This window comes from Microtus pennsylvanicus, chromosome 1, assembly GCF_037038515.1.
Source record: "Microtus pennsylvanicus isolate mMicPen1 chromosome 1, mMicPen1.hap1, whole genome shotgun sequence".
Taxonomy (NCBI): Eukaryota; Metazoa; Chordata; class Mammalia; order Rodentia; family Cricetidae; genus Microtus; species Microtus pennsylvanicus.
In genome coordinates, this window is record NC_134579.1 from 100,398,137 (window position 1) to 100,415,754 (window position 17,618).

General features: G+C 50.5%; 1 protein-coding gene across 2 annotated transcripts; it reads right to left on the minus strand.

The window, feature by feature from the left end:
- Nucleotides 1-156: 156 nt before the first annotated feature.
- On the minus strand, nt 157-13,656 carry Fis1 (fission, mitochondrial 1). 2 transcript variants are annotated; one of them, XM_075976391.1, is made up of 5 exons: nt 13,343-13,656; nt 3,594-3,726; nt 1,120-1,196; nt 601-706; nt 157-478 (listed from the first exon to the last, which is right to left on the minus strand). In XM_075976391.1, exons 1-5 carry the CDS (start codon nt 13,364-13,366, stop codon nt 381-383), a joined length of 438 nt encoding a protein of 145 aa, XP_075832506.1. In that variant the 5' UTR covers nt 13,367-13,656; the 3' UTR covers nt 157-380. The 2 variants fall into 2 exon arrangements, with proteins under 2 accessions (XP_075832506.1, XP_075832494.1); XM_075976379.1 differs by lacking the exon at nt 13,343-13,656 and adding an exon at nt 4,462-4,618.
- Nucleotides 13,657-17,618: the final 3,962 nt, after the last annotated feature.

Below are 17,618 nucleotides of genomic sequence, written 5' to 3' on the forward strand. Positions count from 1 at the left end.
CGAGCTGTTCCCTGTTCCTGCCTTGTGCATTCAGGATAGGGGAGGAAGGAAGGGTGTAGGCTGGGATGTAGGCAAAGGAACCTGAAGGGGGGTAGCGGGGGCCACAGTGCACCCGGTGAACCCGCTCCTCCCTCAACAGACTCTCCAGCACAGAGGTTCCCAAGCCGCAGCCCAATTTTATTTACACTCCTTGCAAAGCTTGACTAAGGGCTAAACAACAGGTGCTAGGGGATGAGAGGGTGAAGGTCATGGAGACTGCAGAGATGGATGACGAGGGGTGGGGAGGAGAAGGGAAGATGATGGTGAGGACGAACAGGACCCTCTTCCAGTGGCCCCCAGGCTCCTGGGTGCACCAGGGCAGAGAGCGGGTGAGGCTGTCTTCAGGATTTGGACTTGGAGACAGCTAGTCCAATGAGTCCGGCCAGTCCCGCCACACCCAGGGCCATGCCACCAACAATGGCCATGCCCACTAGTCCATCTGAAAAAGACAGAGGGGGCCGTGAGCAGATCGGTCCTGCCCCCCACAGAAGAGTCTGGAGGCTGGGGCTCCAGGGACCCTCGAGGGGGGTAGGTTTGATAAAGGACTGTGGGGGGTGTCACCTTTCTTCATAGCCTTGTCGATGAGGCGTTCCAGCTCCTTGGCCTGGGTGTTCTGCGGCTCAGTCTGCAGTAGTCCTCGCACATACTTTAGGGCCTTTTCATACTCCTGCCGTCAGAGGGAAAGGCCTCACACCACATGCTCGCTCGTCAGAATGCTGCCCGCCAGCCCCCACCCAGAGCCGTCCGTCCTTCGCTGGCCTCAGCTCAGGCTCATCTTCCTCCCCCACTCCTGCTACAGCCCCACCCCACAGAGTAGAGTCCACAAACAGCCCAGCTGTGGGGGGGGTGATAAGCTAGTGGAGATAACAGCAACAGGCATGGGGCTGCACCCCAATCCTGACGTCACCATGATCTCCACACCCTGATACTCTCTCATCCTCCCTTAGAGTCTGTCCTGGAATTACTGTATACCCATGCACTTACACCCCAGCCCACTGCCCGCTGCTAGCTTCCTGAGGGCCAGGGCTCTGTCTGGGGGGCTCAAGCGGAATGAGCAATGGGAAGGACTCCGCGCCTTACCTTGAGTCGGTAGTTGCCCACCGCCAGGTAGAAGACGTAATCCCGCTGTTCCTCTTTGTTCCCTTTGGGCAACAGCTCTGGAGGGAGAAGGGAGAGGAGAAAGATGGATTCTCTCTCTCTTGTTTTTTAAATTTATATTTATTTTATTTGATGTGCACTGGTGTTTTGCCTGCATGCATGTCTGTGTGAGGGTACTCGGATCCTCTGGAACCAGAGTTATAGATAGTTGTGAGCTGCCGTGTAGTAGCTGGGAGTTGAACCCAGGTCCTTGGGAAAAGCAGCTGGTGCTCTTAACTGCTGAGCCATCTCTCCAGCCCCTGGATTCTCTTTTTAACAGTGCGCCCCAGAGGTCCTGCCATGCTGACTCACTCTAGGATGCTGGGAAGGTCACTGTCCTAGACCTCCATTATCAGCTTCAATCACCCTCTGCTTTCTAGTTACAGCCCCATGCGGATGCTGGGAACCAGCGACCTGGTCTGCACTGCTGCAGTCTGCATGGAAGGGCGCATCCCCACTGGCCTCACCGCAAGGTCACTCCTGCCGGACATTTGCATTCCCTCTTTTGTGACAGCTACCCGAGGATGACCAGAACTCTAACCCTCCTGCTGCCACCTCCTGAGTACAGGACCACACCTGGTTTCTGCAGTGCCCGTACACAGGAGACAGGCACTCTGCTGACTGAGCTTTCCCCTTTCCCCGAGACGGGGTGTCTCTGTGTAGCCCTGTCTGTCCTGGAACTTGCTCTGTAGACCAGGCTGGCCTCGAACTCACAAAGACCCACCTGCCTCTGCCTCCTGAGTCCTGGAACTAAAGACACACACCACTACAACGCACCCTTTTCTCTTAGTTTTCCTGAGCGACCCTCACCTGACTTTTTTTTTTTTTTTTAATTTTTTCTCTCTCCGCGGGGTAGGTAGGGGTTAAGATTAGGACTCAGAGCCGGGCGGTGGTGGCGCACGCCTTTAATCCCAGCACTTGGGAGGCAGAGTCAGGCGGATCTCTGTGAGTTCGAGACCAGCCTGGTCTACAAGAGCTAGTTCCAGGACAGGCTCCAAAACCACACAGAGAAACCCTGTCTCAAAAAAAAAAAAAAAATTAGGACTCAGAGCTAGCAATGGTAGTGCACACATTTAACCCCAGCACTGGAGAGACAGAGGCAGGAGGATCTCTGTGAGTTTGAGACTAGTCTGATCTACAGAGTGAGTTCCAGGACAGCCTGGACTACAAGAAGAAATCCTGTCTTAAAAGTAGGTAGACAGACAGATAGAATAAGATAGGGCCACTCGCTATGTGGCCCAAGCTGGTTTCAAACTCTCGATCAGGTGCCTGAGGCTCCTGGTGCTGGAGTTACAGGCGTACGCAACCATCCTTTGAGGCTAAGTTCTGCAGTGTTGAGATCTTTTCAGTGTCCGCACTGTGCCCCTCATGAGACTCAGACACTCCGAGACCACTTTTCCTGTTGTGTCCTACTACACAAGAAACCTGAAGAATCCGAACCGATCCAAGTAGGGGACAGCATTTGCTTTTACGAGGATCCCTGAGCTCACAGCTTACTTCCCGGCACTAAGGTGGCTGAAGCAGACGTGGAAGCGTCCCAAGCTATACAAAGACCCTGTGTCAAAACCAAAAACTAGATGACGCAGGCATCTTTGTTAGTATTGTTCTTTGATTGCCTCTGGCATTATCCCAAGATGCCCCTCAGATTCTAAAAACCTACAGATATAAAGGCCCTTATATAAAATTAAACCATATTTGCATAGAACCTAGCTGTATTCCCCAAAGATGCCTTTTTAAGACAGGGAGCTCGGGGGTAGCCCAGGCTGACCTCGAGTTTGATCGGTACGGAGCTGACTCTGGCCTTCAACTTCCTGCTTTCATCTCTGCAGTCACGTCCCCATGCCTCCACCTTTGGAGCGCTGGGATCACATGCTCTTAATACAACAGCCCCACAGATATTCTAATCTCTAGAACTTTCTTAATTACAGCTACCCAACACAATGTAAATGCTACATTAATAGCAATTAATAACCGAACAAGAAGTGTTACGTGGATACTGTGTGTGTGTGGTATGTACGGGTAGCTGTGTGCACATGTACATACAGACCAGAGGCACTCTCTACCCCATCCCCTTGAGAAAGAGTCTTCCTCTGCACCGGGGCTAAGATTGCAGCAAGAAAGCCCCCAGCAATACCTCATTTCTATTCTCTATACAGACATTTGCAGCCAGAACTATCAGCTTTTTCCATGGGTGCTGGGGATTCGAACTCAGGTCTTCATACCTGCACAGAAGCACTCTGAGTTGCCTGAGAACATGTATTTTTTTTTCCCCACAGCATTTTCCACATGAATGAATGTTTGGATGTTGAAATTGGGGATACAGAGGAGCAACCTAGTCCTCTGCTGCAGTGAAGTTACTGGTGGCTACTGGGTGGCGAATGAGCCATGGGGTGAGGTCAAGGGATCCAGCGCCTTACCCTCTAGGAGCATGATGCCTTTACGGATGTCATCATTGTATTTGCTTCGCACCAGGCACCAGGCGTACTCAAACTGTGTGCTTTTGGATACTGAGCCAGCCGCCTGCTCAGACTGAAATTTCCTTTCAAAATTCTGTCGTTAGAGAGAGAAGACATTATTTATAAGCAAAGGGCATCCACCGTTCCCCAGCTGAACTCGGTGTCTAGTCCCAGCTAGACCACCTTCCCCTTGCAGATCTTGGTACCCAGGCTCGGTGCCCTCCCCTCTGATGGTCCCTGCACCCAGCCCCTAGTGGTACCAAGTGGAGATGCCACCTGGTGGCAGCTGCGGACACTGCTCCCGGACCAGCTGACCCCAAGAAGCTGAACAGTAAACATACTGCCCCAGCAGCTAAATGACCTCCTACGCGACCTTCGCTTACGGCTGCTGGTCCCTTTCCACCCCCCATTCTTTTCGGCCTGGATCTGCCTCACCTTAGTTCTACAAGAGGAAAGAAAACGCCACTGCAAGGACGAAGGCTAGGCATGCAGTGAACCATGCCGGACTCAACACCTGCAAAAGCGTATGCCGGTGACTATGCTACCTCATCGCCTGCATGAGTACTCCAAATTCCCAACTCTGCATCACACTTAGCCCCCTTAGACTCAAGGCCTCAAGGCTGAGGCGCCGAAACCCTGGAAACTACAACTCCCATCAGGCCGAGGAACACAGCGCAGGTACCCACAAGAAGCAGGATACCGCAGAGGCTGCTGGGAGCCGTAGTCCAGCTTCCCCAACAAGTCGAAGCCGGCCGTGCTCGGCCTCGGCTAGCTCTGCTCAGGAGCTGCCCTTGCCCAGTCTGCTTTCCTCCTATGTTCCAGGCCTCACCTTCAGATCCTCCACGGACACCAGCTCGTTCAGCACGGCCTCCATGGCCACTGCCCCTGCAAGCCTCACACTAAGGTCTCTACTGGGCCACGGTCTCCATGGTCCAGTGGCAGGGACGGAGAGGCACTTCCGGCAACGACCTGTGGAGGCCCCGCCCCTTCCTCCTGTGCCGGGGCGGGCGGTGGCGCTGGCGGTGGCGCTAGCGCCTCCCCTGGTACCCTAGCTAGACCCTACCTCCTTGGAGGATCACGTTATCCTAGCAACCAGTCTGCCCTTCACTGTGCTGGATCAGTAGACCCCTGGAGGCTATTTATCTTCAGTGTTTGCAACAAAATCCTAATGGGTACCAGGGGCCCGAGGGCCTTGGTTTACACACTGCAAGAGGGTTTGGTAACTATTTCCCCACAGACTTGGGGCACATGACCACAGTGGACACTAAGTAATATGAAGAAAAGCTGATGGGGCAAGAGAGACAGTGCAGGGGTCAAAGGCCCATACTGCTCTTGCAGAGGAGCCAAGTCAGCTTCTAGGGCTAACACTGGCTCACAGCTGCCTGTGACTCCAGCTCCATGGAATCCAGTGCCCTTTTATGACCTCCCCCTGAAACTGCACTCCTGTGCATGTGTCCTCATGCAGACACATAGGTTTGCACATAATTAAAAATAAAAGTTAGCTCTTGCAGGGTCAGAATTTTCCAAAGTAATTTAGCCAAACTATCTTCTTGGGGTAACTGAGGACCTGAGGAGGAGAAGGGACGCGTGCTAACTTCTGGTATTTTAGTATTAGGAGCAGTACGTGGTAAACGGTCCAGGCCTTTCATCTTGCTCTTCAGGCACACAATGGAATTTAATGCTCTAAAGATTCAGCACGCTTTTCTGTTGTTATATTTTTGAGACAGAGTCTTCCTATGTTGCACTGGCTTGCCTTAAAAATCTAAGATCTGGCCGGGCAGTGGTGGCGCACGCCTTTAATCCCAGCACTCAGGAGGCAGAGGCAGGCGGATTTCTGTGAGTTCGAGGTCAGCCTGGTCTTCAAGAGCTAGTTCCAGGACAGGAACCAAAAGCTATGGAGAAACCCTGTCTCGAAAATCCAAAAATAAATAAATAAATAAAATCTAGGTTCTGTCTGCCGCTGCCTCCCAAGCTGTATACCACCACACCCGCAGCCTAATGCATTTCTGCCGAATATGAAGAAAGTTATTACCAAAACCCTATTTGTGGCTGCACAAATTCCCCCTTCCTTCAGTGTGTGCGCATGCTCCTGAGGCCCAAAGTCAGCCTTAGATATCACGCCTTAGGTGCCAACCACCTGGGTTTGGTTTTTGAGACAGATTTTCTCACTGCCCGAGTCAGGGTTACTAACGATGGCTGTGATGAAACACCACAACCTGGGCAGGAAAGGGTTTGTTGGGCTGACACACACACACATCACTGTTCATCATCAAAGGAAGTCAGGACAGAACTCAGGCAGGGCAGGAACCTGGGAGTCTGCAGCTGATGCAGAGGGCACAAAGGATGCTACTCACTGGCTTCCTTCCCCTGGCTCGCTCAGCCTGCTTTCCTATAGAACCCAGGCCCACCAGTCCAGAAATTACTCACAACGGGCTGGGCCCTCCGCCATCAATCACTAATGAAAATGCCTTACAGCTGGCTCTTAGGCAGGCATTTTCCCAACTGAGAATCCCTCCATTCAGATAACTCTAGCTTGTGTGTCGAGTTGATTGACTAGTCAGCACACTCACTGCCCCGCCCTAGAATTCTGAAACCTGCAATGACCAGAGGCCCTCTGCACGTGCAGCCCCTGGTATTCCTTCTACCCCTGCCCCTTGCTTACTGACTCCTCACTCATGATGAGTACTTCCTATATGCTGCTCACTAAGTACCGAGATTGACCCCGATAGAAATCAAACTCCCGTCCCCACGCACCTACACTGGGGGCATAAATAAACAGAAGCAGACTTGGGAATGGTGGTGCAGGCCTAGAATCCTGGCACCGGCAGGGGATCAGTAAGTTTAAGACCATCCTTGGCTACACAGCTGGTTCAGATCTAGTCTAGGGTACAGGAGACCCTGTCGGGAGACTGAGACTCCAAGGCTTTCTCGGAGGCCCGGATAAAAAGACAAAGGGGAGGTTAGTTGTGCGTCACTGTCCAGAAGCAGGCTGGGTAGGTTTGAGGCTGGGGCCCATGCTGCGAAGGAGTGAAGACTGCAGCTTATTGGGATCCTGTTCTTCCCCTTGGGCTGTGGCTATCAGTCCTTGGGCAGATGTAGGTGTCTGAGTATCATGCATTCTCTTTGCCAGCATCGTCTGATTTAGCTCTGTGCTACTTTGGCCCATTCTCCCCTTACAAATACTGTGTAAGATGCTGTATTTCTTTTTTTTCTATGTCAATGGCTCAGCAGAGGCCACCAACTTCAGAGCACCTCCCGTTCCCAGCTGTCTGTCTTCTTCATTCTCACTCCCAGTCCTGCCCCGTGACACCTTTACTTCTATGGGTTCAGGTCAAGATCCTGTCTTTAAAAAAAAAGAAAAATGAGCTAGAGATAGCTTAGTAGTTAAGAAAACAGTCTGGCCAAGTGGGATGATACAGGCCTTTAATCCCAGCACTTGGGAGGCAGGTGGATCTCTGTGAGTCTGAGGCCAGCCTGGTCTACAGAGTGAGTTTCAGGACAGCCAGAGCCATGCAGGAAGATCCTGTCTCAAAACACCAAAATACATAAAATAAAGAATGAAGAAAACAGCCTGCCCTTCCAGAAAACCTGAGCTCAGTTCCCAATTCTCACGTCAGATGGTTCACAACCTCCTGCAGTTCTGTGGATCCGATGCCTCTGGCTTCTGGAGGCTTCTCCACACATCACATACACATAATTAAAATTTTTAAAAATGAAAAACAAAACCCCAAACAGGGTGACAAAGTGATAGATGTATATAGATCACTCTGACGCAATGTTGGTAAGATCCCTGGGTTTTGTTTTTTTTTGAGGCAGTATTTTCACTACATAGTCCTGGCTGTCCCGGAATGGCCTACGTGGCCCAGGATAATCTTAAGCTCATAGAAATCCACCTCCTCTGTCTCTTAAGTGCTGGGATTAAAGGTGTGGGCTACCACACCCACATAAAATCCCTGATGGGGGTCACGGGAACGTCCTAGTCCTGAATCCCTTGGGTCTTCCTGAGGAATGAGAACTCTTTCCATTCTCACGAGGTGGATTCTGGTGGGTCCTGGGAAGCTTCAGGATGGAGGCCCCTCCAGACGACCACAGCCCAGATGAAAAGCTTGGAACTCTGTGCCTTATCCACCCCTTGTTCATTAGGGGAGTGAAGCTGCCATAAAAGGCTCTCAACTGCAGTTCAGGGCTTCTGAGCTAGTGATCACGTGGAAGTATCATGAAGGCCATGCATGAATTACCCTCTATGCCCACACACGGCCCACGCACGTCTTCCAGTTGGCCACTCCTGAGTTGTAATTTCCTAAGAAACCAGTGATGGCAGGTGCTTCCTTGAATCTCTCAGCTGTTACAGCTTTCAATCAGAAAACTAGGCACTCAGAGGTGCAGGGGCAACCTGGGGCTTGTGAGGGCCATCTGAAGCAGGCAATGTCTCGACAGACTGAGTGCTGTAACCTGTGGGTTCAGATGTCAGCATAGGGGAGACCCCAAGATAGGGTCCACAAAATGGAGAATCACCTGGGATCTGGAGAATTTTGAACCCAAGTTTGTGTGAGGTTTTGAGAGGAGAGAAATCGTTTTCGTGTTGAAGTGGGGGCTTAGGCTGTAGCTCAGTGTGCAGGGTGTTGCCTAGTAAACAGGAGCCCAGGGCTTGATCACTAGCACAAAGACACGGCTCCGTCGGTAAAGGTGCTAACTGCCAAGGCTGATGACTGAGCTCGGTCCCTGGCACCCATCTGGCGGAAAGAGCCGATTTTCACCAAGCTGTCCTGGCGCCTCCACACTCAGCCCCTGACCACGTGACTCCTCCACGATAAATGAACAAATGAGGAGGGAAAGAAGGGAAAGAAAACCAGAACCCACACAGATGCTCAGGGAGATGAAGGCGCAATGAAACATTACAGGAAAGAGACCAAAGAAAGGAAGCTGCTGTAGGATGCAGTGATGCGCTCAGAGGAAGCAGGATTCTGGCGTAACAATGGGAAGGAAAGAGCAACGCAGGCAAATGGGAGCAAATTCCAGGCTGAGAAAGGCAAGGGCACTCTGGGACTGGAGGTTGTGAGCCCAGATTCTAGTTACTGCAGGAGCAGGCAAGGGGATCACAAGTTAAGAGCCCACCAGGGTCAAAGAATGAATTCAAGACCAAGCGAACTTTAATGAGACCATGTCTCAAAATAATGAAAGGTGTGTGTGTGTGTGTATGTGTGTGTGTGTGTTGTTCAGTGGTAGTGGTTAAGAGAACTTGATTCTCTTGCAGAAGACCCATATTTGGTTCCCAGCAACCACAATGGTCCCAGAAGATGTGACACACCTCTGGTCTCCAAGGACACCTGCATCATGTGCACACACTCACACATAGGCACACACAGATACACATAATAAAAATAAAATAATTTTAATTAATTTATTTTATATACATGAATGTTTTGTCTGCATGTATATATGTGCACCGTGTGCATGTCTAGTGCCATCGAAAGTTGGAAGAGGGGATCAGATCCCTCAAAACTGGAGTTATGTAAAGTTGTGAGCCACCATGTGGGTGATGGGAACTGAACCCGGGTCTTCTGTAAGAGCAGCAAGTGTCTTAACTGTGGAGCCATTCTCCTGCCCCAAATAAAATAACTATAAAAAATAAACAGCAAACAAACAAACAACTAAAGCTGGGTGCGGTGGCACACATCTTTAATCCCAACACTCAAGAGTCGGAGGCAGGAGGATCTCTATGAGCTCAAGCCCAACCTGGTCTATGCAGTGAGTTCCAGGCCAGCCAGAGCTAAATGGAAAGACCTTATTACAAAAACAAACAAATAAAAAAGAAGGCTGAGGATACAACCTGGTCACAGAGCACTGGCTAATCCCCCAGTGAGGGGCTGGGGTGTGGCTCAGTGGTAGAGCCCCTGCCTAGAATCCCCCAGTGAGGGGCTGGGGTGTGGTTCAGTGGTAGAGCCCCTGCCTAGAATCCCCCAGTGAGGGGCTGGGGTGTGGCTCAGTGGTAGAGCACCTGCCTAGAATCCCCAGTGAGGGGCTGGGGTGTGGCTCAGTGGTAGAGCATTTGCAGCTGCCTGGATTCTATCCCTAGCACTGAACAGAAACACAAGGACTTCAGGAAACTGTGAGAGGAGACTGGGTTGACAAACGTTTCTGTCTTGGCAGACCTGATGGACACCCATTCAACTCCTCCTTGGGATAGGCCTCTGGAAAGTTACCGTTCTCACGTGGAGTCTGATGTGCACGACAAGGGCCGAAACATAAGTGTGGAGACCCAAGGACAATTCTGTAAAGTTGGTTCTCCCACTTAACATGGTGGAGGGGATCACTTGGGCGTCAGGCCTGTTCAGCAAGTTCTTCACCTACTGAGCATCTCTCCAGCCCCGGACCTGGGATTTTTAACCTCAGTTGTGCCTTAAAGGAGGTTTTCATTCTCTCACTCCACGTTTTCCCTGCTTCTTTTCCTTCCTTCCCAGTCTCTAGCTCAGGCTAGCCTCAAACTCACTAGGTAGCTGAGGCTAACCCTGAACGTCTGCCTGATCTTCCTGCTCCCACCTCTCAAGAGCTGGGATTACTGGTGCAGTACCACCACTTCTGGTTTATGTGGTGCTGGGGAGGGGAATGCAGGAGTTCACACATGCGTAGTGAGCACCCTACTGGCTGAGCAACACCCCCAACAGTCTCCTCTTCTACTTGCTTTGAACCAAAGCTGCCTTCAATTCTGCACCTGGTTCTTACTGACCCTTCAGATGAGAAAAGACAGAAGGGGCTATGTGCTTAGAGCCCATGCAGGAAGGCAAAGTCAGTTACGTACAGTTACTCCTCTCTAACAAAGTGTATGCCTCAGTCTATACTCCGTTTTTTGTGCGGTTTTTTTCCTATGTAGCCCTGGTTGATCTAAAAGGTGCTACGTAGCCCAGACTGGCCTCAAACAGACAGAGCTCCACCTGCCTCTGCTTTCCTAGGATTAAAAGTGTGCGCCACAGGCCGGGCGGTGGAGGCGCACGCCTTTAATCCCAGCACTCGGGAGGCAGAGACAGGCAGATCTCTGTGAGTTCGAGACCAGCCTGGTCTACAGAGCTAGTTCCAGGCCAGGCTCCAAAGCCACAGAGAAACCCTGTCTCGAAAAACCAAAAAAAAAAAAAAAAAAAAAAAGTGTGCACCACCATGGCCGGCAGGTGTGCATGCCATGAAGTCCACGTGGAGGTCGGAGGAAAACCTGCAGGAGGACTCAGTTCTCTCCTCCCACCACGTGGTCTCGGGATCAAATTCAAGTTGTCTGGCTTCGTGGCAAGCACTTTACCCGCGCGCCCTAGTTACATTTTATTGCTGCTACAGACCGTGACCAAAAGCAATTTAGGGAGGAAAGGGTTTATCTGGTTTACATCCCAAACATCATCCATTACTGGGGGGAAGAGCAGGGTAGGAACCTGGAGGCAGAGGTCACGGAGCTGTGCTGCCTACTGGCTTGCCCCTCACGGCTCGTTCAGCCTGCTGTCTTATAGAACCAGGACCACCAGCCCAGGGATGGTGCCATCCACATTGGGCTGGGCCCTCTCCCACTGAAATTCAAGAAATTTCCAGAAATCCACAGACTTGCCACATGCCAATCTGATGGAGCCATTTTCTCAACTGCAGTTCCCTGTTCCCAGCACACCGCTGAGCCATCTCGCTGGTTCCTAAGTTTGGAAGTACTTGTTCACTGTCCCCAACTAGAGGGGAAGTAGGAAGTCACAGTGCGGTTAATTCAGAACCCAACCCAGGCGAAGCCATCGCGAAGAACCGGTTTTTAAGGGGGCGCAGTTCTAAAATTACTCCCCAGCACCATTGCCCCCCTCTCCTGAAACTGAAAATCTGATTTCATCCTCATTGCTAGTGGCTCTGTTTGCTCTGTGCTGTTTTTCAGTGTGCCATCGGCCACTTGTGTTGATCATGGGCAGAGTCCTGGCCTCCTGCCTTAGGCTGGGAGGTACCTGAGGGCAGGATCTGTGTCTGTCTGGTCTTCCCGAGCCCAGTTCAGTGCCTAACACCAGTAGACACTCAAGCCGTAATTACTGAGGAAACAGATTCTTGTCATTAGTGACTTTAGAAACAATTGTTTTTCATTTTATGTGTATGGATGTGCATGTGCATATGTGTATCACATATAGGCCTGGTGCCCTCAGAGGTCAGAAGACGGTGTTGGATAACTTGGAACTAGAATCATGGATGGTTGTGAATCACCATGTGGGTGCTGGGAATTGAAGTTGGGTCTTCTGCAAGAGCAATAAGCGCTCTTAACCTATGAGCAACTCCACCCCCTCATTATTAACTTTTAAAAATTATTATTAGAGAGTGTGTGTGTGTGTGTTTGTGTGTGTATGTGCGTGTGTGTGTGTGCATGTGGAGGCCAGAAGCTGACATCCAATCTCTTCCACTACTGCCCCCCAACCTTATAGACCGGGTCTCTCTCTCTGAACCCCGAGTGTACCCAATAGACTGGCTACTTTGCCCTGGATCTATCTGTCCCCACCCCCAGTGCTAGGATTACAGATGTGCACAAAAATACGGCTTTTATGTGGGTGCTGGAGATTAAACGTAGGTCATCAGCCTTGACAAGTGCCTTTATGAACAGAGATATTTCACCTGCCTCCCACGTATATTTACAGACACATTCATACATGTTTTTACACACACACACGTACACATATATATGGGAGGCAGGGTCCCAATACCCAGGTCAGCTTTGAAGCCTTGTTTCTATTTATAGGAATGCCCATCATCACTAGTAACTTTCTAGAAAGCTAATACACAGGAAGTAACCTAAGAAGCAGTAAGACACAATATAATTTGGTTAAGTAATATACTCTTTGGGAAAATGTTCAGTGAAAGGGAAGAACAGGCAGGCACGAAGATACTCATCCTGCATCGACAGAGAGGGAAACCATAGCGAACGGTCTTATTAAATGATTAAATGATGCTACAGACGGCTTAAACAACACATGCATATTGGCTTTGCACCTGTAGATGGTAATATTCAAAGAAAACAAAATCATTTTCCAACACTGGCATGGGTGTGGGCACAAAGGACAGGGACACTGAAGGTCAGTGAGACTAAATTTAGCTGTGGTCCGATTCTGGGCTCTGGGCCCCTCTCTTGACCTCATCGGAGCCTGTGCCAGGGGTCAGTTCAGGATGCTCAGCAAATCCTCCTGACCGGGACGCTGCTTTTGATATCTTCCAACCTTCAGTTACCTTTCTTCTACTTCTCAGTTGCTCTGGCAAAGCGGTAACTGAAGATGTAGCATCTAGAGTAGAACCACCCACACTATTTACTAAGCAGCTACTATGCGCCAGGCATTCTTCTCAGTGCTAGGTAGGAAAAGAGAACCCTTGTTCTCATGGAAGCTACACCGTAGTGGAAGAGCCGGAATAGCTAATACTTATATAATCAGGTAGTTCCTGCTTCCAGTCAACACAGTCCAACCCAGTCTGGCACGAGCTGCATTTCGTGGCCAAAATAGAGGCGCCAATGCCCTTATTGAAATACCGTCTACAGCCAAGAGTGGTGGTGGTGAATGCCTATGGCCCTAGCACTTGGGAGGCTGAGGCAGGGGGATTCCTGAATTCCAGGCTGACCTGGGCTACATGGCAAGACCTTGCTTCAAAAATAAATAAATAAATAAATAAATGGCTACTCAAGATAGTTTTTGAACGTCTCAGCCCTCAGCATCGACCCCACTTACCCTTGCAGCTTCATCTCTGGGCATCCATGTACCCTGCACCCAAGGATGATCTCATGACAGCTTCCTTTGATTTTATCCGTAGCGATCTATCAACTAGAGCCAGGGCTAGGCCCAGGCTGTTCTCCACAGGCTCTCTGGGGGTTCATCCCTTACCACGCAGCCCTGCGACCCTTCATGCGACAGCCAATGGGCCTCGTTCATCTTTCCTGTCAAAGGACAGCCACCTGAGGCCAGCCTCAGGGTAGAGGGAGGAGGGCGAGCTTTACGGAGAGCATGCTTGGGTCCCTTCTGGGAGCCTGAACTTCCGGGTGGCGCCTCTGCAGGGGCTGCTCTAGGAAGCCGGCTTGGTGATCTGGAGGACCGGGAGCCCCTCCATTGGGAAGAGGAAGTCATTGCGTCTGCGCGCAGCTGCTGTCCTCCGCCGGGAGGCGGGATCAAGGGCGGAGCGAGAGGACCGCAATGGCCAGTGAGCGCACGCTGTCCTACAAAGGGGCGGGGCGACGCGAGGAGGGCGGGGCGCGACCGGATGCTGGAAAGAGTCTCTCCATCTATCAGATTTTTAGATTATTTTCACAGACCCACAAAATGGCTCAGCGGGTACAGGTGCTTGCCGCCAAGTCTGATAACCTGAGTTTGATACCCGGGAGCCATATGGTCAAAGGCGAGAGCTGACTGCTGTAAATTATTCCCTGACCTTCATACATGCACCTTGTGGTGTGCACATACACAAAATAAACTGTAATAAAAATGGTTTATTATTATTTTAAATTAGGGTATATGTGTGTATGTGGTGCATGTGTGTGGAGTGCCTGTGGAATCTAGAGGTCTGACTTGGGTTTCCTCTTCAGTCCCTCTTTTTTGTTTTTGAGATGGTCCCGCTATGAAGTCCTGTTCGACCTGGAATGCCCTGAGTACATGAGGCTGGCTCCCAACTCACAGACCCGCCTGCCTCTGCTTCCCCAGTGCTGGAATTAGTGGAATTAGGGGCACATATCACCACAGTCTGCCTTTTTTTTTTTTTTAAGATTTATTTATTTATTATGTACACCATGTCCAGCCTCCATGCAGGCCAGAAGAGGGCACCAGATCTCACCACAGATGGTTGTGAGCCACCATGTGGTTCCTGGGAATTGAACTCAGGACCTTCGGAAGAGCAGGCAATGCTCTTAACCTCTGAGCCATCTCTCCAGCCCCACCCCCTTTTTTTTGAGACAAATTCTCTCACTGAACCTGTGTTTGATAGAAGTGACAGGCATCTCCAGAAGCCTACGTGTTCTTCAACCAGAACAGCTGAACACAGTCTCTCCTCGGGAGTGGAACTGTGTGAACTGCATGGATGGGAAGGGAGCCCTTAGCGGATAGAGGGTTCCATCTGCAGTTCAGTTCCCTGTAGTGTCAAAGTGGTAGATACTAGTGGGTTTGCTATGTGGATCAGCTCCTTATCAGGCAAGTCAACTTTCCTGTCCATCTGAGGCTTTGCAGTAATTAATCCTCCAACCTGGAGCTCACCAAATAGTCTGCCTGACCAGCGAGCCCCAGGAGCCCCCCCCCCACCTCTTCAGCACAGGGTTACAAAAGCCTGACCAGCGAGCCCCAGGACACCCCCCCTACCTCTCCAGCACTGGGTTACAAATGCCTGACCAGCGAGCCCCAGGACCCTCCCCCCGCTCCAGCGCTGGGTTACAAATGCCTGCCCCACCATGCACAGCTCTTTACGTGGACTCTGGGCGTCCAGACTCAGGTCTTCATGCTCACATGACAAGCTTGTTACCAACTAAGCCATTTCCCTGGCCCACAACAAATAGATCTTGTGTAGAGATAATATTACAGGCCTTAACTACCAGGCAGTTCCCTACGATAACTAAGAGACCTGAAGCTACCTTTAGAGGGTTTTGGATAAACTACTTTAAGCTGTCATAGCTTTCTGGCTGGGGCTCCTTTGCTCTGCCAGTGGACAGGAATTGTGGGTAGGCGAGGAAAAGTTCTTAAGTGCTGATAGACCCAGAACTTAAGTCGTGAAAACTAGGGGCCTGTAGCTCCAGGCTTTAGGAGCCAGTGGCTGGCTGTTAGGTGCACAGTGTGGGTTTACTGCATTGGGCTTTAACCAGCAGAGCCCCTGGTACTTGGCAGCTATGGTAATCTAGCGGCAGAGGGTGGGGCATCTGAGAATTGGTCTTGAAGGTTTTTTTTCTTTTAAAAAATGCCACTATGAGAGCTGGAGAGATGGGCAGCAGAGAAGAACACTTGCTGCTCTTCCACAGGACCTGAGTGTGGTTCTTGTGGTTGTTTTGTTTTTTAATACACTGAGATTTCATCTTACTTATGAATGCCCGGCCTTAGCATGGTTTATTTCTTGCCAGATTTTCTAATTTAAATTTTCTTTGGGCTTTTTTTTTTTAAACCTTTCTTTATTCTATACTTTCCTTTTTACTCTGTGACTAGCTGTGTATCTGTGTGGGTATGTATCTATGTGTGTGTGGGGGGGTTGTGTCTGTGTGGATGTGTGTCTGTGTGGGTATATGTCTGTGTGGCTGTGTGGAAGTGTGAGCATGTGGCTGTGTGTCTGTGTGTATGTGTGGCTGGCATCCTCCTCCCCTTCTCTCTTTTCTTCTCATTCTTTTTTAGTCTAAATTTCTCCTCCTGTTTATTCTCTCTTCCTGCCGGCTGCACCTATTTCTCTCTCCTGCCTATCTATTGACTGTTCAGGTCTTTAGTAGACCAATCAGGCAATGTAACACAGCTTCACAGAGCTAAACAAATGCCACATAAAAGAGTGCAACACATCTTTGCATCATTAAACAAATGTTCCACAGCATAGACAAATGTAACACATCTTAAGCTAATATTCCACAATAGGTTCCTAGTAGCCACACCTGGCCCCTGACAACTGCCTGCAACTCCAGTTCCAGAGGACCCAACGCCCTCTTCTGGCCTCTTCGGGTACTTGCACACATGTGGTGCATACACATACACTCAGGCACACATAATACACATTAAATAACAAATCTTCAAAACAAAGCAGAGCACAGGTACAGTCACTAGAGGCACTTCAGGGGTTTGTCATGCCTGAAGAGCCAACGTCTGAGATTCTGATTCCCAGGCAGGAGGGTGGGGAGCAGGATGTGTGGCTACCCAAAACCACTCCTGGGGAAGAGATCCTGGCAGTTGAAGTGTGTTATCTAGGGACTCACAATGTCTCCACAGGGTGCCTGTCAGGTGGGGGGCGTGCACCGCTGCAGGTATCCAGCTTCCAGAAGCTGGATTCTAACACATCCCTATAACTAGCTCTTCTAAGAGTTGAGGGCCCCCAAACTTCAAGATGATTCTCAGAGGCCCCACCCCCTGCCACTAGAAGCCAAAGATGACCATAGCTGCCAAATACCAGGGGCTCTGCTGGTTAAAGCCCAGTGCAGTAAACCCAGACTGTGCATCTAACAGCCAGCCACTGGCTCCTTTCCTTAGCCTCAGCTCTCTGTTCTTCTACTTTCACGGTGAGCACACACACACACACACACACAAAAGTCTTTTCCAGCGTACATTATTTGCGGCTTCCTCAGACCCTTCACTGCCATCTTTTTGGTTTTTTGTTTGTTTTATGTTGAGTCAGACTATCTGAGAGTGTCACATGGGGGTCAGTAGGATCTGAACTTGGCCAAAAGGCTTGGTTCCTAGTTGGTGGTGCCATCTTGGAAGGTTCTGGACACTTTGGGAAGTGGGACATAGCTGGAGGAAGCAGGCCACCAAGGATGGGTCTTCCTTGTTCTTTGCTTCCTGTCCTGTGTGATGATTGGTTAGTGTCAATGCCACAGGTTGCCTGGAAGAAGGGCCTCTGAGCAATCTGTGAGGGGCCATCCTGATTAGGTTAACGGATGTTAAAAAACCTGTCTCCTTTCCCTTCCTTCCTTCCTTCCTTCCTTCCTTCCTTCCTTCCTTCCTTCCTTTCTTTCTTTCTTTCTTCTTGGTTTTTTGAGACAGGGTTTCTCTGTGTTGCTTTGGAGCCTGTCCTGGAACTTGCTCTGTAGACCAGGCTGGCCTCGAACTCACAGAGATCCGCCTGCCTCTGCCTCCCAAGTGCTGGAATTAAAGGCATGCGCCACCACCACCCATCCTCTCTCTCTCTCTCCTCTCTTCCCCTTCCCTCTTCTCTTCTCCCCTCTTCCCACCCCCTCTCGCCCTGGGTGGTCTGACTGTCACTGTGTGAACCAGGCTGACCAGATCTCAGACTCACAGAGCTCCACCTGCCTCTGCAAGTGCTGGGATCAAAGGTGTGTGCTAC

Coding starts and splice junctions, on each gene's coding strand:
- Fis1 (XM_075976379.1), bottom strand. CDS start 4,506: ATGGAGGCCGTGCTGAACGAGCTGGTGTCCGTGGAGGATCTGAAG. Junction 1,197..3,593: donor AGGCATCATGCTCCTAGAGG/GTAAGGCGCTGG, acceptor TTCTCCCTCCAG/AGCTGTTGCCCAAAGGGAAC. Junction 707..1,119: donor TGGGCAACTACCGACTCAAG/GTAAGGCGCGGA, acceptor CTCTGACGGCAG/GAGTATGAAAAGGCCCTAAA.